Below are 25,834 nucleotides of genomic sequence, written 5' to 3' on the forward strand. Positions count from 1 at the left end.
CCCTCACTTTAATTGTTTTTCCATCCATTTTTCTCCTTTTCTTAGGTCTGTGACAGAAACCAGTGCCGGAGAGAGCCAACGCTCGCCATCCTCCTCCAAAGGTACCACTTCGATCGATGCTCTCCCGGCGAAGGTGTGCAGAGCTTCTCTTCCGCTGTTGATCCAGTAGTCTTTGGGCTGCTTTTCTTCCTCTCTCTCCCACTCCTTCTCAAGTGCTAGTATGTTTTTCCTCTTATATTTTTTTTTATTCACTATTATTCAATTCGTCCTTTGTTGCATTAAATTGAGAATATCTTCTTTTTGTTAGTGGAATTGGGTGGTTTAGAGTATTTCACCTGAACTAGTTGTCATTTCCTATTTTTCAGATTTTATCCTTAAAAATATATGAGGAACTGTGGTATTTATCCTTATTTTTCATATATTTTGTTTGATGTTCTTGATTATTTCTTATATGCTTGTTTATTATCATATGAAAATGATACATTGTTTATATTTCTTGCGTCTAATCAATCTTGTGTTCATGAATAACCTAATCTGAATATGGCCATTGTTTTCTGGTATTACCTCTGAGTTTCCCTATGGGAGGTCCAGACTTAAGTATTCTTTATGTGCTACAGGGTGATGCTTGTTATCAATTTTGTTTCTGCAATGCCTTCATGTTCTAGCAATTTTAACTGAGGAAGTTGTGAGTTTGAGCTATATGCCTTTATAATCCATTTATTGGTTCAAGTTGCACTATAGTTGTTGTTACGCTAATGTCATGAATGTTTAAGAGTTAACTTTGGTATGGTGGTCAAGCATTTTGATCTACTTCTGCTCTATATTTTATTTGCATAAAATTTTTGCCATTAATTTGCATTGTTACATATGTTCATATGTTTGCATCTAGTTGTGTTCTGTAGTTGTTTTGCAAGTAAGCTCTTCCAAATTTATTTGGACCTTAACACATTCATATATATCTTGTTGATGTCTATGCTTGAATAATTTCTTCATCTCTGTGTTCCTATGTTTCAAGGAATTTGTGGTTTCTTGGTCTAGTGGTAACTTAGTATGTGGTGATGTACTATATACATGAACTAATAAAATATCAAGAGTGATGCCTCCAAATGACCTCTTAATTTTTTTCTGACAATTTGGTCCAAGCTGCATATTAATATAGTTGGCAGGTTTTGTGCCCTTAAACCACCAAGCTTGTTTCTTTCTCATACTTTGGCACCAAGTCACATCATAAAGGTATGATTCTTGAAAAAACATGTCACACCCACCCCTTCTACTGAGGTAAATATGGCACCCATCAGTTAAAATTCCCTTTTAGCTGAAGCCCGACACCTGTTTTTAAACAAAATCAGACCTACAAATCACAATTTACAACTTTACACCAACTACAGGTTCAAATACATAAATACAACAAATATAACTACTCAAATTTGCGGGTACAACCGCTACAAGATCACAACACCAATGACAAGAAATAAAGATATAGGACTCACTGCAATCCTGGACTCAACCCTGACTAGCTCTATACTCGATCAGGCAATCTAGGGTCCTGCTCCTGCTGACTCTGACACATTCGGTTGGTCGGTGGTGGCTTAATAATTTCAAATACTTAAATCAGAGTATATATAAAGTATATAAATACCAACTTCTCAAATAATTTTTTTCCAACTTTTTCCAAAAATACGAATTCTAGCAAAAATACATTTTTAAAGAACTTTTTGAAACATAAATTCAACATAAATCAACATCAATTTGATTTTTCTCGGAAAACACAAATTTTTGTGAGAGGCTGGTCTCATCACGATTCAAAAATATAACATAAATCTCAAATTCAAAAATAAAGCGATACCCAACACTCACCCGAGCGTAACATGGTCTAGAAAACTCTCTAAACCCTCGTAGTGGCGCGGCTAGGGTTGAGGCCGTCGAGGAACTCATGTCCTTAGCGTTGACCCATCGGTTCAGCGGTCGGTGACCCCGGCTACCCGATGAATATCCGATCGGGGCTCTACGCTCCCACAGGCGGCCCTCGTGAAAATCAACACCCGGGTCCACCACGCCACCTCTAAAGGGCGGCCCGTGGGGACCCACTCTGCGATGAGTCGGGCCCTTAGCCCGGCCAGTCGCGATCGAAACCATCAAGTAGATCTGCGATAATACTGATCGATATAAATCATATCACGAGATCCTTATCCGGGACAAGCATTCACATCACGGAAATAACCATTATTTTTCCACAAAGCCAATGCCAAAAAGTATAACGATGCACAATACCGGTAAAGCCCGGATCCACGATACCATTCCTATACCGGGAATGAAAACCAATTCTACTAACAATGCTCGATAAAACATCTTTAATATGCTCACATGGTTTTCATGAAATCACTCCAAATCAAAGCTTATATACCCATTAAAAATAAATACAATAATTGAATAATTAAATCACATATACATGTATTTTCACTATTCACAAATACATATAATTATACAAAACTGATGTATCAATACGGTTATCATGAACATCAATGGCAAACAAATATACGTATATTTCAACTATATATGAAATCAAACATGATAAAATGAAATATTTAAAAATTTATTTCCAAAATACTAGCCATTAAACAATTATTTCAAAATAATAATAATTAAATCAATTATTTAAAATAATAGCCACTACCAACTCACTGAGTCTCCTTGGGTTTCTTGCTAGACACGGAACCCCTCCCAAGCCTAATCAACACCTAACGGGATAACATAATAAAATAAATAAACAATTATGACAACTAAAAAGCATAATTGAACCCAGCAGAAAATACATGAAAAGCAATAACCGATCTGTCTAATTGGGCCCACTCACTCCAATCGGTTCAAACTGACCTGCATAATCAAATTGGTCTCGATTGCACTTAAAGCCAACTCGATTTGAGCTTTGAACCATTCTCGAACCAACCTGAACCAACCCTCAATTCCACTGAACCAAACTCAAATTCACTGAACCTGGTTTAATTAAACCCACTAGCCTTGAACCAACTTAATTCTTATACAAATTCTGTTGAACCAGCTTGGTTCAACCGAACTCATTCTCTTCAATTGGTTCAGCCCAAACCTTTAGCCCAACATCTAAACCAAACCCAAATCAACTTCAACCAATTTAATTCAACCAAACCATTCAAGTCAACCACACTCAACTCGATTTGATCAAAGCCGGGACCAGGATCGATTCAATTAAAGCCCAACAACTTCGATTCTCATCCAAGCCGATTCGATTCGATTAAATGAACTTGGTTAAACCAGAATCAAACTCAACTCAATTAATTCAATTCAACTCAACCAAAATCAATTTGGCTAAACCCAACCAATTCCAATCCAACCATCATCATTAACACCTTAATCATCATAATCATCAACAATTAACTAAACCAAACCCCTAATCTCGGTGCTACGAGTAATTGCTACGATGAAGCCGAAAATCTCATCCTCCATTTTAAGCGATTTCAACTCAAATCTGAGATTTTTTTCCAAATAACTGAGCGTTTCATCATCGATCAACGACAAACCATGATTATTTCTACTCAAATCTATCATTTTATTCATCAAATCCACAATATATATATACATCCAAACATACACAAACATTAAACAAAAAAACTACACCAAAGAAACCCTTACCAAGCAATATCACTCCGTGATCTCCTCCCAGTGATCTCAAGTTTTTTCTCTTTTAAAAACCTCCAATTTCTCCCATTTCTTCATTAAACTCTCGGGATTCTTGTAGCAAAAATGGTGGAGAAGAAGATGAACAACACTAGCTCTAGATTTTTTTCTCAATTAACTCTTCAGCCGAAATTCACTTTTAGTCCCTGAAAATATAATTTCTTACAAAACAGTCCCTGAAAACTCCCAAATGGTCCTTGAATTATGAAATAGTATTCTCAAAAAGTCCTTTCAAATTATCCAATGGTCCCTGGATTATAACACAACATTTCAAAAAGATCCCTTCCATCTTACCTTTCAGTCCTCGGTTTCCATAAACATTTCATGTCCATCCTTTTCATTTATTCTTTAACCCAAAATCTTGTAAAAACTTTTACATTTAAGTCCTTGTTCTTTCCACTTGGGTTTCTCACCAAAATTACTCTGTACAAAAATCTTACTGCAACTGTAGTATTACCCTAAATATATTTTTTTCAGTAATTATCCAAAGGTTCAGGGTATTACAAAACATCTCTTTCTTAGTAGTTATGTTGTTTATCTAAGTAAATTTATTAAATTTAGTTGTCCCTGCTTTTATGGTTATGATGTTAGCTTCTTCAATAAATCTATTTCCAAAGTATTGAGTCTTAGATCAATCTAGAATCTTCAATTTGAGTATGATTGCAAGACCACATGGATTAAAATCAGAACTAGTTGTCATCTGTGTCTCAGTTATTGTGTTTGATGATTTGGGAAAATGGGTTTGATGTATTTGCTTATCAAAATTTTCTTTGTTATAATCACAAGATGCAGAATTTATAGCTAGCAACTTAGCATCCTAATGATCACTTTGTTTCTTATGAAAAAATGGTGGACTTTGGTTTAATAAATAGCTTTTATTTTACTCCCTGATTTAAATGGGAAGTGCATTCTTTACTGAAGTGTCAAAATGTAACAAGTTAAAATGCAATAAGCTAGAGGTTTTATTTGTTTGGTAGCATCTTCAATGTTAATAGCATGATATATCAACAACTGTAAGCTAGAGGTTAATAATATAATAATGGCATTATAGATGTACACTCACATCACCAGCACATTTGGACACTTCAATGATATCGGCTTTACCACTAGAAAACTCCAGGGACTTTAGAGATGTAAGCAACTCCTATAATTCAAGAACAAGAGGATAGGCAAGTTATTAGATGTAAAAACACACATTACACTAAACCAATATAACTATGCACATAACATTAAACCACACATATACTTGAAATACTACAAAATCTCATTCCCTATAGAATAATGCAGATATCCTTAAAACAATACTACCAATAAATAGAACAAATTAGCAGACCTTTATGCTGTTACTTTCCCATGAATTAAGAGATTTTTTTTCCTCCCAAGTTCCAGCCTGCACTTTAAATTGAGGTTGGAGTTTTTTTTTTAATTAGTATTTAATGGAGTCCTACCACACAAATGCACACAAATACAACAGCAATGGCTTTGAGTTCTTATGCATGTAATTGTTATTTTATATATGAAGATTATTAAACAACTTCAACGTTATACCGCAATGATTATGTTTTACATCTACGTACTAAGCCTCATGAGCGCCACATGTGCAATCAAGCTATGAAACCGTAGAAATAAAATGATTCAGCGGGAGATTGTATCAACATCTTCACGGTATCACAGACAACAAATATATCTTCACTGTGTGGTTTATAAAAGTGATATAAAATGCGTCGATAAGTTGCGTATGGACCGACGATGTTTCCATAATTTGTGTCAGTTACTAACTACTATTGGTGGGCTATGAGGCACTATAAATGTCGGGGTCCAAGAAATGATGGCAATGTTTCTTAACATTATAGCACATCACGTCAAGAATAGAATAATTAAATTTGATTTCATCCAATCCGGAGAAATAGTTAAGTGATATTTTCATGTTGTATTGAAGTCAGTCATTCTTTGCTACGGTGTTCTATTGAAAAAAATCAGAATCTGTATCTGAAAACTAAATTGACTTTAGATGGAAGTGGTTTAAGGTAAATAACTTAGAGGTTGTTTGGCATCGTTTTTGTTTTTCATTTTTTGTTTTGTTTTCATTTATTTTCAATTTTTTGAAAACAAAAACATGTTTGGATACACTAATTGTTGTATATTTTAAAACGCTAGAAGCAAAAACACATTTGGTTAGCACAAAATTATTATAACGCTTTTTTTATCCTTTTTTTTTCAAATTCATATTTTTAATTTTTTTATAGAATTTTATCTTTTCATATTAGTTTACTTGATTATATTATTAAATAAAATTAATAACATAGATAGGTATTGTATAGGTAAAAAATTATTCATAAAAATTGCACCATTTGAAATTAAAAAATATTTTGCCATTTTTCTTAAAAATTTATATATATATATATTAGATCCATCTAATTTAAATAATAATAATAATAATAATAATAATAATAATAATAATAATAATAATAATAATAATAATAAAGGGAGAGGAGGGGCAATATAAACACATAGTCATAATTTTTGAGATCAAGTAAAAAGTCAATAGCTCAAACAATAGATTTTTACAAATATTTTTTCAATATATATTAATATATATATATATATATTATATGCTATATCCTAGGAGAGAGTTTTTGAAAAAATTTCCAAAAAAGTTGCTTCTTGTTTTTTGGAAACACGATGATTGTTGCCAAAATTTTTTAAAACAAAAACAATGTGCCAAACATGTTTTCTGAATTTTATTTCCAAAACATGAAATTGAAAACAAAAAACAGTAATTGGCAACAATGCCAAACAACCCCTTAACTTTTTTTCCTTTTTTAGTTTTATTTATATTTTGTAAGTGATATTTTTTTCAAACATAGTGTTGTCTAGGAGCGTTAGATGGCACACACATCCATGTAAATGTGGCTAAAGCTGATCGTTCAAGATATGGATCAAGAAAGTCTGAAATGACAACTAACGTACTCGGTGTTTGTGATCAAGGTATGCAATTTACATGTCTAGTCTGGCTGGGAAGATTCAACTCATAATGGTCGAGTTCTTAGGAATGCCATAATGAAGCCTAATGGGTTGAGAGTTTCAAATGGTAAATAAGATGTGCCTCTAAATTTTTTTTTTGTCTATCTAATATTACTAACACAACGGTCTATAAAACAAATTGTACTTTTTTTTACATCTCTTAAGTTTCTACTACTTAGTGGACGCTGGATATGCAAATTGGCCCTAGTTTTCTTGCTCTTTTTCGAGGGCAACGCTATCACTTAAGTGCCTGGGCCGATGGACATCAACCATGCACACCTCAAGAATTTTTCAATATGAGACATGTGAGTGCGAGAAATGTGATCAAGAGGGCATTTGGTCTTCTAAAAACTCAGTGAAAAATTTTAACCAGTCCAAGTTTCTATAGCATAATCACTCAACGATGTATCATCAAAGCGTGTTGCTTGCTACATAATTTTATTATGAGGGAGATAGCAGAAGACCCCGCCGAAGATGAAATTGATGATATGAACCTAGAGGAACAAGAAGAAGATGATATGGAAAATATCACAACCGTTGAACCAACTGATGAGTGGACACAATTTAGACTTGACATGGCTATCGATATGTATAACAATTGGTGTTTAGGTTGACGTCTACTATTTCATATTGACATAATGTGCATGTGTGCTTCTACATTTTTTTTATTTCTCTCTAGTTATTATTTTTTGTGAGATTGTACTAATTGTGGATTTTGGCAACATGTGTCATGAAACATATTTGGTTGGTACTTCATAATTATGTCATTTGTGTTTTGTGTGACACTTGAATATTATTTACTTGCTCAATATGTCTTCTTCTATCTAAGGTTGTTTTTTTTTCTAGTGTGGATTCACAATCATAATCAAGGGGCAGGGGACAAAACAAGCATTTCTGGACTATAAATGAGGATAGAGCACTTATTGACTCAATAGTTGAGTTATCTACAAATCCTTATTGGAGGGCAGAAATGGGTTCAGAAACGGGTACCAAATTCAATTAGAAAGAATGAAGAAAGAGAAGATTCCCCAAACAAACACTGAAGGCCGTCCCCAATATCTGGTCTCGAGTGAAATTATTTAGGAACAAAATCACTACAATTGCCGATATACTAGGAATAAGTGGTTTTGTTTGGAGTCACGAATGATGCACTATTGAATGTGATAAAAGTGCATATGATGAGTATGTTAAGGTATATAAAAATTGTTATTTGGTAAATTTATATTGTTATTTTTATATGTTGTTTGTATTACTAATTGTACTTTTCATTACAACGTAGGCTCGCAAAGAAGCTGCATGGCTTTAGGGAAAATCTTTTCCATTTTTCAATAACCTTGTCCAAGTATTTACAAAAGATAGAGCACAAGACACTGCAGAAGGAGATATTGGTGATGATGCAGAGCATGATCAGCATGAGAACATTAATTTGAATGATGACAAGGCTTTCTTTGAAATGACCACCGATGGTTTTTTTTTATGTTGCGTATTTCTAACAAGATCATCGTTTTCCCCACCTGGTATCATTATTCATATTAAGTTTTTCTCACAATGTTTGTTTCATAAGTTGATTAAGACTGATTGATTAATTGAATGTTATTTGGCCAGGTTATTAGAGGAAACTCACTACAGCAGTTTGGAATGTTGTTTCACCAAGTTATTGAATGTTACTAATACTGCTGACTCTACATTTTAGCTTCAATTGTTATTTGGTCATAAACTAATTGTTCTATTTGCTTGATTTACTTGATTGCAGAGCACCTAAAAAGTTGAAGAAGTGATCGAGTACAGAAGCACACGTTTCAACTTGATTTAGCATCTCCATGCAAATTATTTTTTTTGATGATGTAGACTATGTCTCCGATTTGCTTCTTTAGTTTGTTTCTTTATGCCAAGAAAATTGTTTCAATACACTATTTTCATTCTTACTTTGAACTTGTTTCTATCTTGTTGACATGTTCACATGGTTGTTTCTTTATGCCAAGAAAATTACTTTGCCTATGTTCACATGGTTGTTTTATCTTTTGTTTTATTTTTGTTTGTTCAGGTTCTTGTTCTTTGTTTGTTCTTATTCCTTGGTTGGAACTTTTTTTGCATTTTGTCAACACAATGGATTGAAAAACAATATATATATATATAATATTATATTTAGAAAAAAATTATTGAGAACATTGTCAAAAAAGTAATAATGAATATTACAAATAAAATAATATTACAATAAAAAACAATAATAATAATAATAATAATAATAATAATAATAATAATAAAGATTAATTGTAAAATTAATTATAAAAATAAAAAGATTTAAATTATAACAATAATGATAACATATTACAAATAAAGTAATATTATTAATTAATATATTTATTTATGTACTTAATAAGGGCATAAAAGATATTTCTCACGTATTTTTTTTTTTTACTTTTTTTATACAATCCAACTAAACACAGTTTTCTTTTCATTCATAATCCATTCCCTCTTATTCTTATTTCTATCTTATTCCTACTCAATTCCACTCCTTAGACTTATAGGAATTGTTAAAAACTAATTAGTATTTACTGCAGCTAGCTAATTAGAGAAAATTAACAAAAAATTAAAATCAATGGTCACTTCTCTTCCTTTTAGTTGTACACTTGTACCATTTGGATGAACGATATCTATTTTATCTATTTTTTTCGTGTGTTATTTATTTCTTCAATGTTGTTTGTTTACTGTTTTTTTTCTGGAATATTTTAGTTTTAGTGAATATTATATTTCTTTTCTTTGTTTCTTTCCTATTATTTGTTATTATCTTCTGCACTCTCTTTTTTTGGGCTAAAATAAATGAGTGACGTGTGAATCCATTTTTACCAAAAATAAAAAAATATAATATAAAAATAAAATGAAACTTTAAGATACTTCAATTTATCAACAACCTTTTGCCTTACTAATTTAGTACTAAGTTCCTTTTCATAAAGTATTGTTTCAAGGAAAAATCCAAATCGAAAGAAAAAACTATGCAAAGTTAGGTCACAAGCGTTTATTAAATTTGCATCACTTTTGTGTCCATTTTTGACTTCTCTTAAATGAATTATCACTTATTTGGAAATAAAAAAATTTTATTTAAGAAATAATTATTTTAAATATTAAATTTTATTTAGATTTTTGTGTGTGTATCTGCATAGATTATGTATCTCGATTAAGTATATAATTATAGTAATCATATAAATGCATATATAAAAAAGATAAATCTATCACTAAATATCAAAATCTCAAAAATATAAAGAATAAATCATGTACAAAAATATATATATATATATATCATTAAATATCAAAATCTCAAAAATATAAAGAATAAATCATGTACAAAAGGGAAAATTACTGTTTACCCCTCAAGTATTTCAAAACTTCCCAAACAGCCCTGTGAGTTTTGAATACCTCATACAGACCCTTCCTTTATTGTTTCACTTTTTTTTTGCCCCTGCATTATGAAATTCCATCATTGCCCTTAAACCTTTTTGTATATATATTTTTTCATTCTTTTTGCATGTACTCATTTTTTAAACAGAGAATATTTTCTTAAACAGAGAGTTCATTTCTTAAATAGAGAGTTCATTTCTTAAACAGAAGAGTAATGCTATACAACACTACTGGATTGCACTACTGGATCACACGACCCATGTGGCAAAGGGTAATCTCTCTCCTAGTCAACATAGGTTTAAAAAAAAAAAAACAAATCCTTGAAGAAGAAGAAAAAGAAGAGCATCATCATCATCCATGGCTTCATCAAGTTCTCCAGGTCATGGCCGCCATGCTTCAACTCCAGCATAGGTTTTTTAAAAAAAAAAAAAAAAAAAAAAATCATCATCATCCATGGCTTCATCAAGTTCTCCAGGTCATGGCCGCCATGATTCAACTCCGCCCCTTCTCCACTTCCCCTTTCCCTCCCCACGCTTCCCACGGGTCGGACAACCAACTCCATCCTCTCCATCCCCACCGCCATCCCCTCCTTCTTCTTCCTTTCCACCCGCTCCATCGGCCGCCAACCCACAACTCGCCACCGTTCCCCCCTTAAACCTCGACCTCTCCGCCTCCACACCCTCGCCATCTACCACGACCCTTCCAGGATCCATCTCGACGTCTCTCAAGCCCTAGCTTTCTACTCCTGGGTTGAATCCCATTGTGGATTCATCCACAATGAGAGCACTTGCCGCGCGATGTGCCGAATCCTTGCCAAATCCAACAACCTCCGGATTCTATGGCGGTTCCTCATTGGGTACTACTGCTGGAGAAGCATGGAGACCGGGTGCCGGAAGGCGATCAGGAGGAGAATTTGGGAGGCTAATCACATGTTCCGGCGAATGATCTTCAAAGGTTTTGTTCCTGATGTTGTGACCTACAACTTGATGAAGCCATGGATGATGATGATGCTCTTCTTTTTCTTCTTCTTCAAGGATTTGTTATTTTTTTTAAAACCTATGCTGACTAGGAGAGAGATTACCCTTTGCCACATGGGTCGTGTGATCCAGTAGTGTAATCTAGTAGTGCTATATAGCATTACTCTAAACAGAAACCTCATTTCTTAAACAGAAAACTCATTTTTTAAAACAGAAACCTCATTTTGTTAAACAGAAAACTCATTTTTTAAACAGAAACATTGATATTTAAACAGAAAAATCAATATTTACATGATAAATTAATCCTGGGTATAAAAACTAATTAAACTTGGCCACTCGTACATATTTAAATAGAAACAACGATATTTAAGCACTTTTGTAAACGTAAACGTAATATATTAAACAGAAACATCGATAGTTAAACAAAGACAACCAAGCATAAAGACGGTCATTCTTTATTATATGGAGATAACGATATTTACATTAAAAATTTAATAAGTTTCTGGAAAAAAAGTTAGGTTAGCATGATTACATTATAACTACAAACAAATTTATAACTACAAACAAAAGAATTTAGGTTAGCATGAAGAGTAATAAATGTACTCATTTCTTAAACAGAGAGCTCATTTCTTTAAACAGAAACCTCATTTTTTAAACAGAAAACTCATTTTTTAAACTGAAACCTCATTTTTTAAACTGAAAACTCATTTTTTAAATAGAAACCTAACATAAATCTCATTTCTTAAACAGAAAACTCATTTCTTAAACAGAAACCTCATTTTTTTTTAACAGAAAACTCATTTTTTAAATAGAAACATTAATATTTAAATAAAAAAACCAATATTTACCTGACAAATTAATCCTGGGTATAAAAATCAATTAATCTTGGTCACTCGTACATATTTAAATAGAAACAACAATATTTAAGCACTTTTTTAAACGTAAACGCAATATATTAAACAAAACATCAATAGTTAAACAAAGACAAACAAGCATAAAGATGGTCGTTTTTTATTATATGGAGATAATGATATTTACATTAAAAATTTAATAAGTTTGTGGGAAAAAATTTAGGTTAGCATGATTACATTATAACTACAAACAAACTTATAACTACAAACAAAAGAATTTAGATTAGCATGAAGAGTAATGCATGTACTCATTTGTTAAACAGAGAACTCATTTTTTAAATAGAGCTCATTTCTTTAAACAGAAATCTAACAGAAACCTCATTTCTTAAATAGAAATCTAACAGAAAACTCATTTCTTAAACAAAAACCTCATTTTTTTTTAAACAACAAACTCATTTTTTTAAACAAAAACATTGATATTTAAACAGAAAAACCAATATTTACGTGACAAATTAATCCTGGGTATAAAAACCAATTAATCTTGGCCACTCATACATATTTAAATAGAAACAATGATATTTAAGCACTTTTTTAAACGTAAAAGCAATATATTAAACAGAAACATCGATAGTTAAACAAAGACAAACAAGCATAAAGATTATCGTTTTTTATTATATGGAGATAACGATATTTACATTAAAAATTTAATAAGTTTGTGGGAAAAAATTTAGGTTAGCATAATTACATTATAACTACAAACAAAAGAATTTAGGTTAGGATGAAGAGTAATGCATGTACTCATTTTTTTAACAGAAAACTTATTTTTTAAACAGAACCTCATATTTTAAACGGAAGACTCATGTTTTAAATAGAAACTCATTGCACCCAAAGGCATTATAGTTAAACTTTGTCACACTTCCACAACTTCCCACGCAAGGGACAATTTCGTCCAAAAAAATCCAAATTAACTCTATCAATCACTGTTAGATGTTGGGGGGTTTAAAAAATCATTGTATTCAAAAAGAAGGAGTTTTTATGGATATTCAAATTTAGAGGGAGAATATGTACATATTGCAAATTTTGGGAGTGTTTTTAGCAATTTCCACTTTATATATATATAACCCATGTAATTTTTTTATAAAATGAGTAAAGTATACAAACAAATATAAATTTTACAAAGGCATCTATGTAATTCCAGATTTGTATAGGGGTATATCCATAAAACTCATGTATCTATTCCAACCAACATCCAACCATCAATTCATCATCAAGATGAGCGATCTAATCAAACCCATATCAACCGTCCGATGATTCTAATACACAAATCTCAAAGCAATCACAAGACTACAAACAGGCACTTCTCTTTCCCAAAAGCCCAAAGCCCTGCGCGGGAGTGCGTCACCATACGATGCCGCTTTTGCTCTCGCCGGCCAGCGCCGTCGTCGCCGCCATCGCCGCCAAGTTAGCCCACGTCCATCACCCCTACTCTCATCGCCGGTTCCTCCATCGCCCCCGACCCGTAAGCCCTTGCTTGATTGCTTCCTCTTCTCCTCCTCTTCTTTGTCTAACCGTAAAGATTTCACCTTTTCAGGGCCTTGCTTGCTTATCTAGCTCCTCCTTTCCTGCCAAGATCTCCATCAAGGCCATGGCCGAGACTGAAACTCGTAGCGCCGCTGCCCCTCGCTCTGTTGCTGGTGAGGGGTTTATCTTTGAGTTTTTGGTTGAAAGTTTGGATTTTTAGCTTTTGGATTCACTTATGAAGATGCAAAAAAAAATTCTTCTTTTTGGTGTTTGTAGGTTGCAAGCAAGCGTTGATTTCATTGTCCGATAAGAGGGATCTCTCTTTGCTCGCGAACGGACTTGTGAGCTTAGGGTGAGTCGCTGCTCTTCCTGCTGTTGAAGTCTTATGCTAGCTAGTCTGTTTGATGGGTTTTGTTAAATCTTGCGTTTTTGTTTTTGTGCTTTCTTTTTTTCTTTTTTCTGAATGAATGTTTTGCAAGTATCTCCATCATTTGTTTGTTGTTTTTATAGTGAGTTTTTGTCATAATTTTTTTTATTGGCCTGCGCATCATTTTTTTTTTTGGTTGATTATTCTTTTCTTTTGTTTCATTCGTGGGTGGAATGGTTATGGTTCTAGATTTATTTTTCTTCTTAATTTCTTAATTTTCTAGTTTATAATCTTATATGTGTGTGTGTGTGTGTGTTTTTCTTTATGTTGTTATAGATATTCTATTGTTTCAACTGGTGGAACAGCATCTGCCATAGAGGAAGCAGGAGTTCCGGTCACTAAAGTTGAAGAGATCACACATTTCCCTGAAATGGTATATCTAGTATATGTACATATATCATAAATTAAATTAGCCAGTGTTTAATGGACATGATGATAAAGCAACTCAGATTGGTTTTCTGGACAAGTACAATAGATTGCTGTTGGACAATATTGTTAGCTGAGAATGTAACCTGTTCAGAAAATGATTTCTTAGTTGTCAATTGTAGTTTTCAATTTTGTTTGTAATGCAGGCATGTGCAAGTACTTCTTTTGTTTTTTTTGTTTTTAATCTGTTCATCTTACACCAACTTCAAATATAAAGCTGCATTATTTACTATTCTCAGTCAAGAATATGATTTATGATCTTTGCATGATAATGTTATTGAAGACCAAATGGTTCAATGATGATTTGAGCTCACTTGTATTGATCTTGTTCATTGTTGTTTTGTATTTGTCAAAACTTTTTTTGTTTTTTGAAAGAGGGAATTTTTATTTAATTTATAAATCAGGAATAATTGGCTTATGCCATTTGTTCAGCTTGATGGCCGAGTGAAAACTTTGCATCCCAGTATACATGGTGGTATACTTGCTCGAAGGGATCAAGAACATCACATTGAAGCCTTAAATAAGCATGGGATTGGTAAGTTAAATTAGTAAAACAACTAAATGTGTAGAAAAAGTTTCAATTTGACTTGCATATATACACAACAAGCCTCAATCCATCACTTTAAAACCCCCAATGAGACTTACATAATGTTTTCCATAGGAACATTTGATATCGTTGTTGTGAACCTGTATCCTTTTTATGAGAAAGTATCGTCTGGTGGGATTACATTTGAAGATGGCATTGAGAATATTGATATTGGTGGCCCTACCTTAATCCGAGCAGCTGCTAAGGTTGTTGCTTCAAACTTTGGATTTAGATAAATTTTCCTCATTTGATTACTAAAACTCATTTTTAACAGAATCATAAGGATGTATTGGTCGTGGTGGACCATAAAGATTATCCTGCTTTGTTGGACTTTTTGCAAGGAAAACAAGTCAGTCAACAATTCCGGAAGGAGTTGGCATGGAAGGCTTTTCAGCATGTTGCTTCTTATGATTCTGCAGTCTCAGAGTGGCTGTGGAAGCAATCGTCTGAAGGTAATGTACATGTTTTATGTTAAATCTGCAGATGCAAACATGCAGATATCCCATGGTAACATGTCTGTCTTTTTTTTCTCCTTTTCCTTTCTTAACCAGGAGAAAGTTTTCCTCCTAGCTTCACGGTGCCTCTGTCACTGAAATCTACACTTCGCTATGGTGAAAATCCTCATCAAAAAGCTGCTTTTTATGATGACAAGAGTCTTTCTTTGGTGAATGCTGGTGGTATTGCAACTGCCATACAACATCACGGGAAGGTAAGAACAATTGGTGCAAATTAGTCAGACTTAAGTCAGTGTTGCACAAAGCCTGTATGGATGCGCATAACCTAAGCCTTTTCTTTAATTAATTTTTATAAGTTTGCTGCGTTACATTGAACAGTCACGTGCATTATCTTCTTACACATTTCCTGACCATTATCAGGAAATGTCATACAATAATTATTTAGATGCGGATGCAGCTTGGAATTGTGTGTCAGAGTTCAAAAGCCCGACATGTGTGATTGTGAAGCACACCAATCCATGTGGGGTAGCATCACGACAAGATATTCTTGAAGCGTATAGATTAGCAGTGAAAGCAGACCCTGTTAGCGCATTTGGTGGGATAGTTGCATTTAACACAACAATAGATGAGGTAAGAAGGATTTATAATGTACGGATGATGGGACTTGGAAACTTGCATTTATTCACACTGCATCGTGGATTTATAGGACCTTGCAAGGGAAATTCGAGAATTTAGAAGTCCCACTGATGGTGAAACACGAATGTTTTATGAGATAGTCATCGCTCCTGGTTACACCGAAAAAGGTCTTGAAGTCTTGCGTGGTAAGTCAAAGACTTTAAGGATCCTTGAGGCAAAAAGGACTGAGAAGGGGATGCTCTCACTCAGGCAAGTCAGTGGAGGATGGTTAGTTCAGGACTCGGATGATTTGGTCCCGCAAGATATTAAATTTGAAGTGAAGACAGAAAAGGTTCCTGAAGAGGGTGAGCTTCAGGACGCGGAGTTTGCGTGGCTTTGTGTCAAGCATGTCAAGAGTAACTCCATTGTGATTGCCAAGGTCAGTGTTTCTGATCATTAGTGTTGTGCATCTTAAAAGACTGGTAAATTCCATTGGTTGATACTGTTGCTATGCATTTCTTGTTGCAATATATAGAGGATGCTTATTTTATGTGGCGTCCTAATGATTATATGAGGAACTGCTTATAATTATGTGTGTATGAAGGCAGGTTTCCTGTATTTTAGATTTTGGAACTGAATTCCACAGTCTACTCATGCAATATAGAGCTTTTCAAATCAAAGCAGGACAAAAATACCTTGTTGTACTGTTCTTAAAAAATTCTTGCTATAGTTAATATATTTATTCGAATGGTTTGTCAGAGAAAGCCCCCACTCTTCTAGGATGTCCTCATGATTGATGAACAAAACATGTATTAGTCCATTGTATATGCAACTCATTCTAATTCCAATCATAAACTCAAGCACATGGTTATACGCACTTCATGGATTCATTTTTGTCTTATGAGAATTTAAATGCAGATAGCTTATGATTGGAAGTTTGGTGGCAAACATATTTGCTGAAATTAAAGGACACGTCTTCATTGATTCTGAATTATATTGCATGTTTGTAGAACAACTGCATGTTGGGAATGGGTAGTGGACAACCAAACAGGCTGGAGAGCTTAAGAATTGCTTTCAGGAAAGCAGGGGAAGAGGCAAAGGGAGCTACTTTGGCTAGTGATGCGTTTTTCCCATTTGGTAAGTTAATAGTTATATATTTTCACAAGAGCAAAAATCCTTTTACAATTATGTGCCATTGAATCATGCTACATCATTTCAACAATGATGAAACTCTCCCATGCTTTATTACGGTCATTTTATTTTTCCGCTAAGCCAGTGAAAGATTCTTTTACAAACTTTGTGGTCGGGCCGCCGGTTGCACTGTCCTTTTTCTCTCATACACATGTTTGGTATATCTCTTTTATATTACTGTAAATGCTAACCTTGAATCATTGAGGGAACATAGAGACCGACAGAACAATGACGATGATACATCGTAACTCACTTGTTTATCACGAAACAACTCAATTATTTTCACCTTAAAGTTACAACCAAAGACTTTATGCATGTAATTCCTGTCAATCACTAAATAAGGCCATAAATTTGTTGGCAGCTTGGAATGATGCAGTTGAAGAAGCATGCCAGAATGGCATCGGAGTGATTGCCGAGCCAGGGAGGCAGCATCAGAGACAAGGATGCCATAGATTGTTGCAACAAGTATGGTGTGTCTCTTCTCTTCACCAATGTTAGACACTTCAGGCACTGAATACAGCTTCAATTCTTCGGCATTATATGTTCCAAGAAAATAATAATAGTCATAGAGATCAAATGCTATGGTTGATATAAACCCGAAATTTCAGTAATGTTTAAACTCAAAGGGAATTTGAAGCATCAAATCCATTGATAAACTTAAAAGTTACCTTGTGTCTTTGGCTTGGTGTATGACAGATATCTTTCTGTTATTGGAAGTTTTCAGAGGCTATAAACATAAAGTTATTATTATATGTCGAGATTATTTCTTACATTTTTTTTTGTTTATTCAATTTTGATTTCCTTGTTCTTTTTAAAAATTCCAAATAACGTTATTGAATATATTTGTATTTATATACATATAGGGAAAATTGTGTTAAACTACTTTATGGTTTATTTGTTTATCAATTCAGTATTTATGGTTTGAATTATAATACTTTAGAACTCTGTCTGTGAAAATGTGTTAAAACACTTAACTCCCTGTTAATTTTTACTGATGTGATGATGTGATGAAAAGTGAAAACAGAGAGTTAAATGAAAACCGAGAATATATTTGTATTAAAACATGTGTTAATAAAAATTATTCGTATCAATTTTTATAGTATTTAAAAATTATTCAAGCTATAATTGGAGATAGACTTGAATGGTCTTAATTAGTACGTATTTTAGCAATGTAAATAAGGGCAAAATTTTAAATTCATGTTTAAATTGATGAAGTTGAGCATTTTATCATTTTCTTACGAATAGTGTAGACTACAAGGTGTTACATAACTCAAATCACATGTCTTTAATTAATAAAAAGACAAATTACATGGTAGTTTAACAAAACTTTTCCATATATTTATACTTTTTAAAAATTTTGTTGTGTTAGTTTTTTTTTTTTCTTTTTGTTGAAAATAAGGCCTTAAGATCAAAAATCAAACTAAGCATTTCTGGCAACAAGAATATTCAAATTGTTATAATCCTCATTAAATAAAACAAACAAATTAAAGACAGCTAGCGAGTTGCTATAGAATTTGCATGTCATATGCTCCATAATCAAGTATAATTCTTTAAATAATCCCGCTTAAAGGCTATTTAGGGAATTACACCCTATAACTAATGGGGGCTAAGTAATCTTGGCAACATAGAGGCAAACTGTTGTTAGATTCTACGCAGTTTGTACTTTAATCTGCTATGTGATATATGGTTGCAACTTCAATAAAATTTCCACATCCAAACAACCAAATAGCCTGTTGGTAGTTGAGTCTTCATTAGAACCTTTCATAAGTTGTGAGAGTTTAAATCATGGGTGAAGGTATAATTCGGAGAGTGTAAGTGGTGGGTTAGGTACCAGCGCCCATGTGTGCATGGCCTCACGCCCACTTGCTCTGCTGAAATTTGTGCATACCTATGTCTTTCTTAACAGTTTAATTACTCATCTTGAAAAAAAAAACAACGTAGAATTTCCACATCGGAAAGAGAGCACATGCCTAGTTTGCCAAGGAACCAAAAAATTGAATTTCCTTGCTTATTTCGAATTAAATCATTACCTCTAATTTGAGAATTCTGATAATACACTAAACCATCAGTATTAATTTTGATAAAACCAACTGCCATAGCTTGCGAACCCATTGTAGGAAATATACTATTTGTATAGCATGCAAATACTACAAACGAAAACTGTAGAAATATAAGATGCAATCAAACACAAACTAGAGTAATAGTTCAATATAATAGTTATAAATTTCCAATCTGGGGTAGGCCCCGTAGGGGTGTAAATGATACATTTCTACTCACATGCTATTTGGGGTCGATTCGGCGAAAACTCGAACTCGACTCGGTTGTGGTTGAGCCGAGCTCGAGCTCGAGTAGTCGACTGAGCTGTGTTTGAGTATTGTGATACTTGGCTCGAGTGCTCGTGAGACTAATCGAGCATATATGTATATATATATATATATATAATAGTATTAGATTTATTTGATGAAAATCAAGGGGAAAACTTTCGAGCTCGAGTCGAGCTCGAGTCGAGCTCAAGCTCAAGCATAATGTTTATGGTCATTTTTAGCCTTTTCGAGTTTAGTCGAGCTTAGTCGAGTAGCTCGATTTATGTACCGAGTCGAGCTCGAGCTATAAAATGAATACTCGATCGAGCTCGAGCCGAATATCGACTACCGAATTTCCAGTCGAGCTCGAATTTCTAGTTGAGCTCGAGCTCGAGCTCGCTACTACTTGGCTCGAGCTCGATCGAACCCCTAGGTAGGCATGCGTAAGCACTGACCGAACGCTGAATTGGCCTCCCTCGTGAATGATTTTCCAGCCTCACTCCAAGCGCAGAATACACTAACCCGGGAGGAAGAACCGTAGCCTAGCACATTTGGCATCGAGATATCCCAAGCACACCCGCAAGGTTCAGGCAAAGAACCACACAATAAGAATAAGAATATTTGGGTTTTTCAGGTACTCAAAAGAGCACACCCGAGAGAAAGAGAATGTGAGAGAAGGAAGTAAGCAAGTATGTGTTTAGAGTTCATGGTTGGACATATATTTAAAGACAAGAAATCTCTAACAACTCTCTTAAATACACAATGTAGGACTAAAAATAAGGAGTTTGGTCACGTTGAGATATCCCAAGCACACCCACAATGTTCATGCAAAAAACCACAAAATAAGAAAAAGAATATTTGGGTTTTCCAGGTACTCAAAAGAGCACACCCGGGAGAAAGAGAATGTGAGAGAAGGAAGTAAGCAAGTGTGTGTTTAGAGTTCATGGTTGGACATATATTTAAAGCCAAAAAATCTCTAACAATTCTCTTAAATACACAATATAGGACTAAAAATAAGGAGGAGTTTGGTTTGAGTGTACCAGCACGTGGAATCCACATCTAACACCCATAAATGTATTTGAAGTTCTTCCACCACGAATGAGTTTTGAGTTTATTATGTTGCTAAAATTCCTAGTAGAAGAATTTAGTGCACAGTAAAACACAATTAGATTTCTTACGCCAAATTATGTATATGACAGTATCAAATAAAGTACTCCATAGAAGATGCTCCTAACGATTATTTTAAAATTAAAAATTTATTTTTTAATGATAATAAATATTAATTATTAAATAACTTTGATATTTACATTAAAATATTATAAAATTTTATATGCTTGGCACATATTAAATAAAGGTATTTTAATATAATTTTTTTTTTACTAAACCAATTATATTCCATTCTAGTCACATTACTATTTTATTAATTAAATAATTTTTTTATTTCTAACTATAAACCAGAGGTCTCTTTTAGATTTTTAACAAAAGAAAAAAATTCTGTATATTTTGGGGGGTTTCTTGCAAAATTACAAAATGAAATTTATTTTATATAATATCCGGATAGCCGCGAATGCGAAGGGCACACGCATTTTCTCTACATCGAGAAAAAATGGCGGCAGTGTTGGAGCTCCATGCTTCTCCGCGAGTACACGGCTCCTCCTTCTCTCTCGTGCTCCCTCGCCGCTTCCGCTCCTCAATCTCTTGCTGCTCCAACGACGTGGCCGTGCGTCCCCTTGTGCTCACTGATGCCGAGCAGCGCAGTGTTGTTCGCCTCGGTCTACCCAGCAAGGGCCGCATGGCTGAAGAAACCCTAGATCTCCTCAAGGTCCCCTTTTTGTCTTCTTTTATCTCTCTGGTTGCTATTTTTTCCCCTCATTTATCTGTTTTTTTTTGTCATTTTTTTTATGATTTTTGTTTGTTATTAGGCGTGCCAATTGACGGTGAAGCAGGTGAACCCTCGGCAATACGTGGCTTTCATCCCTCAGGTCGTTTCCTTTTCCTTGATAATATCATGATTTCCAGAATTTTTTTTGCAGAATAATGATGGATTTCTGGATGTTGCTTGAAAATGTGTTTTTTTTTTTTTATTTTTTTGCTTGAATCTTGAATTCGTTTTTTGTTCTTTTGAATATATTTAATTTAATTTAATTTTTGTGAAATTTGCAATCTTTTCATGCAGCTCTCAAACTTGGAGGTGTGGTTTCAGCGTCCCAATGATATTGTGAGGAAATTACAATCTGGAGATCTAGACCTTGGTATCGTAGGGTTCGATACATACTGTGAATATGGACGGGTGAGCTTGATTAATGTTGTGTAAGAATTGTTTAAATCTGTTTGATTAGTTGCATCATTAGTGAAATCTGAATGAAATATGAGAATTTAATGAGTGTTTTCATGATAAAGTATCATATACACTGTTATTATCACGCTGTAAGGTTCATCATTTTGAGCTTGATCACTGAGAAAGAATAAAGCAAGCAAGATATCAGACGTCGTTAAAATGCTGACTAGTTGAGCATGAGAGGCAGAGGGAGATAATGAATGTGCCAATTTCTGTGTGATGGATGATGATAATGCTCTTTGATAAAGTTTATTAGCTCAGCCAGGTTTTCAAACACAAAATAGTGATATGAGGGGTATTCTGTTTATTGGCCAAGTCAGGATGTTAATGGGAAATTCTACATAGCGCCATAAGATATTCATTGACAAAACACACAATCTCCTTTCCCTTATTAAGCTCGAATAGATTGCCTCTAGAGATAGGACATGATGACCAACAGTGGCCCTTCAAATTATGGAGTCTGGTTTGCTTCTCTGAAAAACAGCAAAGCTTGGTAAAGGAGGAAAGCAATAACCATGAAGGTGTGGCCTAACCCATCTCAATATACTAACTAATGTTACTGGCCTCTTATGTCTTTTGCTAATAATATACCTGATGATGTTACCTTCTAGAATGCTATCTTGGCAAATGGTATGAGTGTCTCCAAAGTGGTAGTTCTTGTGTCATTTTTTGAAGTTTCTTGCTGTTAACTGCATGGTGATCATGCTCTTGGAAGGAATAGGTTACATGTTTCATGCATTCATGTGTTTATGCTTTGTCTAGGCACCCTGTTTACTGAAGAAAAGTGCATAGTTACATCTTTGTTCTTGCAGGGAAATGAGGATTTGATGATTATTCATGATGAGCTTGGTTATGGACACTGTCGTTTATCACTTGCAGTAAGTACAGTATTCACTGCCCACTTTGATATTATAATTATCATCAAGGATTTACTGTGTATTTGCTTAAAGCTCACTGTTAAGAATTTTGTTATGGATCAGATTCCTAGATATGGAATTTTTGAAAATATCAACTCTCTAAAAGAGTTAGCTCAAATGCCTCACTGGACAGATGAGAGACCTTTGCGAATAGTTACTGGATTTACATATGTAAGCTTACATCATCTGTTTATAATCTTTTTATTTCTTTACTTTGTTGGTTGTAGCCTTGTCCTTATGCCATCTAACATAAATTAACAGTTGGGCCGAAAATTTATGGAGGAGAAAGGTCTGAAGCATGTTAGATTTTTGACCGCTGATGGTGCACTTGAGGCAAGCCCTGCGGTGAGAATCTTCTCTGTGCTTGTCACCTTCTTGTGAAAACTTGTGCTTCCAGTTAGGATATATGAAGATATATGAATTCTAATCAGTGGCACTGATGTTCTTGTTCTCTGATGCTTTCTCATCTGGCATATGTGTATAATGCTTTCTACTTGTATACTTGTTTGCCTGCCTGGTCTTCACTCTACCACTTTGATATGGTGAAAGCTTCCCAAAAAATAAAACAAAATAAACACTGTATTTTCAGCTTTGTACATGTTGGAATTCTTTTGTGCTTTTTTGATCACCTGGTTTTTTTACTTGTATCACATAAATTCTTGCCACTTTATTTTTTGGAGGCTAAGAAGTATCATGTAACTTTCTCATGCCCTGGTGGAGAAAACTTGTAAGACCCCATGGTTCTCACATCCATGCTATTCAAAGGGACAGTTTTGTGGTCCCCAGTTACCTCAACAGCAGTGCAAACAAAGGATTTGTGGGAGGATATCCTGGAGTTCTTGCATATATTTAATTCAGCTCATGGATCTTGGTTTTTACTTGATTGAACCTGAACATTATAATTGTTTTATAAATCGATATTATATTTGCTTATCTTTAGAATATTTGTTGTCTTAGATGGGCATAGCTGATGCCATTGTGGATCTAGTGAGTAGTGGGACAACGTTGCGAGAAAACAATTTGAAAGAAATAGAAGATGGAGTTTTGCTAGAAAGCCAGGTAAGTTATTCCTTTAGCTCTTTGAGAATAGTACAGTATAAATATCACCCATATTACCATTGCGTTCATACTTTCTTCATAGTGTATTCTTCTAACTATCATCTGACTTGCATTTTTTGGCAGGGTGTACTTATTGCTAATAAAAAATCCTTGATCCAGCGTAAAGGACTATTAGACATTACTCATGAAATTCTTGAAAGACTAGAAGCTCATCTAAGGGCAGCTGGTCAATTTACGGTAATTCTAGAGTTATTTGCATCAAGCTTGATTCCGTGCCATCTTGGTGAACGTTTCCATGATAATTTTGTCACTTTGCTTTGTGAGGTAAGGTCATTGCAAACATGAGGGGAAACAATGCACAAGAAGTGGCAGATCGAGTTCTTAGCCAACCTTCACTATCTGGGTTGCAGGTAAAAATTTCGAAGAATTGATGTTGTCGTAAGTTAGTCACCAAGAACAAGCATTTGTTTTTTTATTCTATTGGAATGAACTACAATTACTTGCATCAATTGAAATGATCTTTAATCTATTTTACGACATGGTTAATTTCTTGCAATGAATTTTTTTTGCCGAAACTTTGGTAGGATTTCATACTATGGTAAATTACTAATTAATTGCCACAAGACTTTTTTGTGCAGGGGCCTACTATAAGTCCAGTGTATTGCAAACGAAATGGGAAGGTAACAGTAGACTATTATGCGATTGTAATATGTGTGCCTCAAAAGGCCCTCTACAAGTCTGTTCAGCAGCTGAGATCAGTGAGTCACGTTCTTTTGGTTGCAATTACTGGTTTAAAATGAACATTAACTGTTCATTCTTTAAAGTTTTGCATCTAGTTATTTACAGGAATTTTACTTTGAACATTGTTTAACATTGTCGAAACACATGTAGATAAGTGGCAGCGGGGTTTTGGTTTCTAATTTAACATACATATTTGAAGAAGAGACTCCTAGATGGCGCAAACTTCTATCCGAGCTCGGGTTATGACTTTCAACTCATAATTCATCTGATAATGCACCTGTCCTTGATGTCAAACCTTGTTATTCGGAATTACCGTGCAAATGATCTTGGTGAGTTTCTTATGTTCTATTAACATTCACTCTGAATAATTCTAAACTTCATGCACTTTCTAATCTTTGTCAAGACATGATTTCAGGTTCTGGTTGGTGAGGGATTTCTTTTTGATTGCATGCATTACCAAATGATACAAACAAATGTGGATTTTTTAATGCCTACTTAATCAGTTATTTGTCTCATGCTTGTTCTACATTAACTGCCCCCCATGTCCCTATATATATTGCATTTATATATTTAAGTTATGTTTCACCTGTTTACATTTAAATATCCATGGCTTTCTCTCCTAAAAATTATGAGAAAGCTTTGCATGTTCCACATGTGTACTTGTCACATGCTTCCTATGCTCATTGTCAATATTTTTGTGTGGAAAGTTTTTGTTGGGATTGAATTAAAATATGATTTCAGGTTCTGGTTGGTGGGGGATCTCTTTTTGATTTTTCATACATTAACAATTGAGAAAACAAATTTGGACTCTTTAATGTCCACTTTAATCAGTTATTTTTCTCATGTTTGTTCTGCATTAAGCCATTAACCAATAACCACTTCTCATGTCTTAATATATATATAGCATTTATATAGTTTATTCATGTTACACATGTTTAACATTTAAATATCCATTACTTTCTCACATGTTTCCTCTGCTCATTGTCAGTCATTGTGTGGAAAGTTTTGGTTGGGATTGAAATCATTGAATTGGTAGTGACTTTTATTTTATCAGTGAGTAGTAGTACTATATAGTTCCATTGAATTAAAATTTTATTGAAGTGCATAAAGTTATGATCTACCCTTCAAAGTGCCACGTTGATGTGTTTCAAAAACAAAAATGATTAAAATATATGGTTTTAGAATCTTGAAATATGTTTAATTCAAATATGTAGTGTGTTGTTTGTCTATCTGATTCAAGGCATAAGCACATCTTTTCTGTCTTCGGTTTTTTGTTGTTTTTTTTTCCACCAAGAT

General features: G+C 33.9%; 2 protein-coding genes across 2 annotated transcripts; both read left to right on the top strand.

The window, feature by feature from the left end:
* Positions 1 to 13,327: 13,327 nt before the first annotated feature.
* LOC120263785 (bifunctional purine biosynthesis protein PurH) lies at positions 13,328 to 17,930 on the top strand. The gene is given in 13 exon segments (XM_039271762.1): positions 13,328 to 13,478; positions 13,551 to 13,653; positions 13,757 to 13,832; positions 14,184 to 14,280; positions 14,766 to 14,868; positions 14,995 to 15,125; positions 15,194 to 15,371; positions 15,471 to 15,628; positions 15,795 to 16,004; positions 16,081 to 16,428; positions 17,000 to 17,126; positions 17,542 to 17,600; positions 17,602 to 17,930. Coding segments are annotated over 13 exon segments (1,794 nt in total). The 5' UTR covers positions 13,328 to 13,367; the 3' UTR covers positions 17,695 to 17,930.
* A 3,133-nt stretch (positions 17,931 to 21,063) lies between these two features.
* LOC120262816 (ATP phosphoribosyltransferase 1, chloroplastic-like) lies at positions 21,064 to 25,187 on the top strand. Its single transcript, XM_039270711.1, has 12 exons — positions 21,064 to 21,305; positions 21,406 to 21,465; positions 21,660 to 21,773; positions 22,634 to 22,699; positions 22,802 to 22,909; positions 23,000 to 23,083; positions 23,696 to 23,797; positions 23,921 to 24,034; positions 24,127 to 24,207; positions 24,436 to 24,555; positions 24,689 to 24,867; positions 24,954 to 25,187. Exons 1-11 carry the CDS (start codon positions 21,090 to 21,092, stop codon positions 24,782 to 24,784), a joined length of 1,161 nt encoding a protein of 386 aa, XP_039126645.1. The 5' UTR covers positions 21,064 to 21,089; the 3' UTR covers positions 24,785 to 24,867; positions 24,954 to 25,187.
* Positions 25,188 to 25,834: the final 647 nt, after the last annotated feature.

This window comes from Dioscorea cayenensis, chromosome 6 (genome assembly GCF_009730915.1).
Source record: "Dioscorea cayenensis subsp. rotundata cultivar TDr96_F1 chromosome 6, TDr96_F1_v2_PseudoChromosome.rev07_lg8_w22 25.fasta, whole genome shotgun sequence".
NCBI classification, from domain to species: domain Eukaryota; kingdom Viridiplantae; phylum Streptophyta; class Magnoliopsida; order Dioscoreales; family Dioscoreaceae; genus Dioscorea; species Dioscorea cayenensis.

Coding starts and splice junctions, on each gene's coding strand:
- LOC120262816 (XM_039270711.1), top strand. CDS start 21,090: ATGGCGGCAGTGTTGGAGCTCCATGCTTCTCCGCGAGTACACGGCTCC. Junction 21,306..21,405: donor AAACCCTAGATCTCCTCAAG/GTCCCCTTTTTG, acceptor GTTTGTTATTAG/GCGTGCCAATTGACGGTGAA. Junction 23,798..23,920: donor GAGTTTTGCTAGAAAGCCAG/GTAAGTTATTCC, acceptor ATTTTTTGGCAG/GGTGTACTTATTGCTAATAA.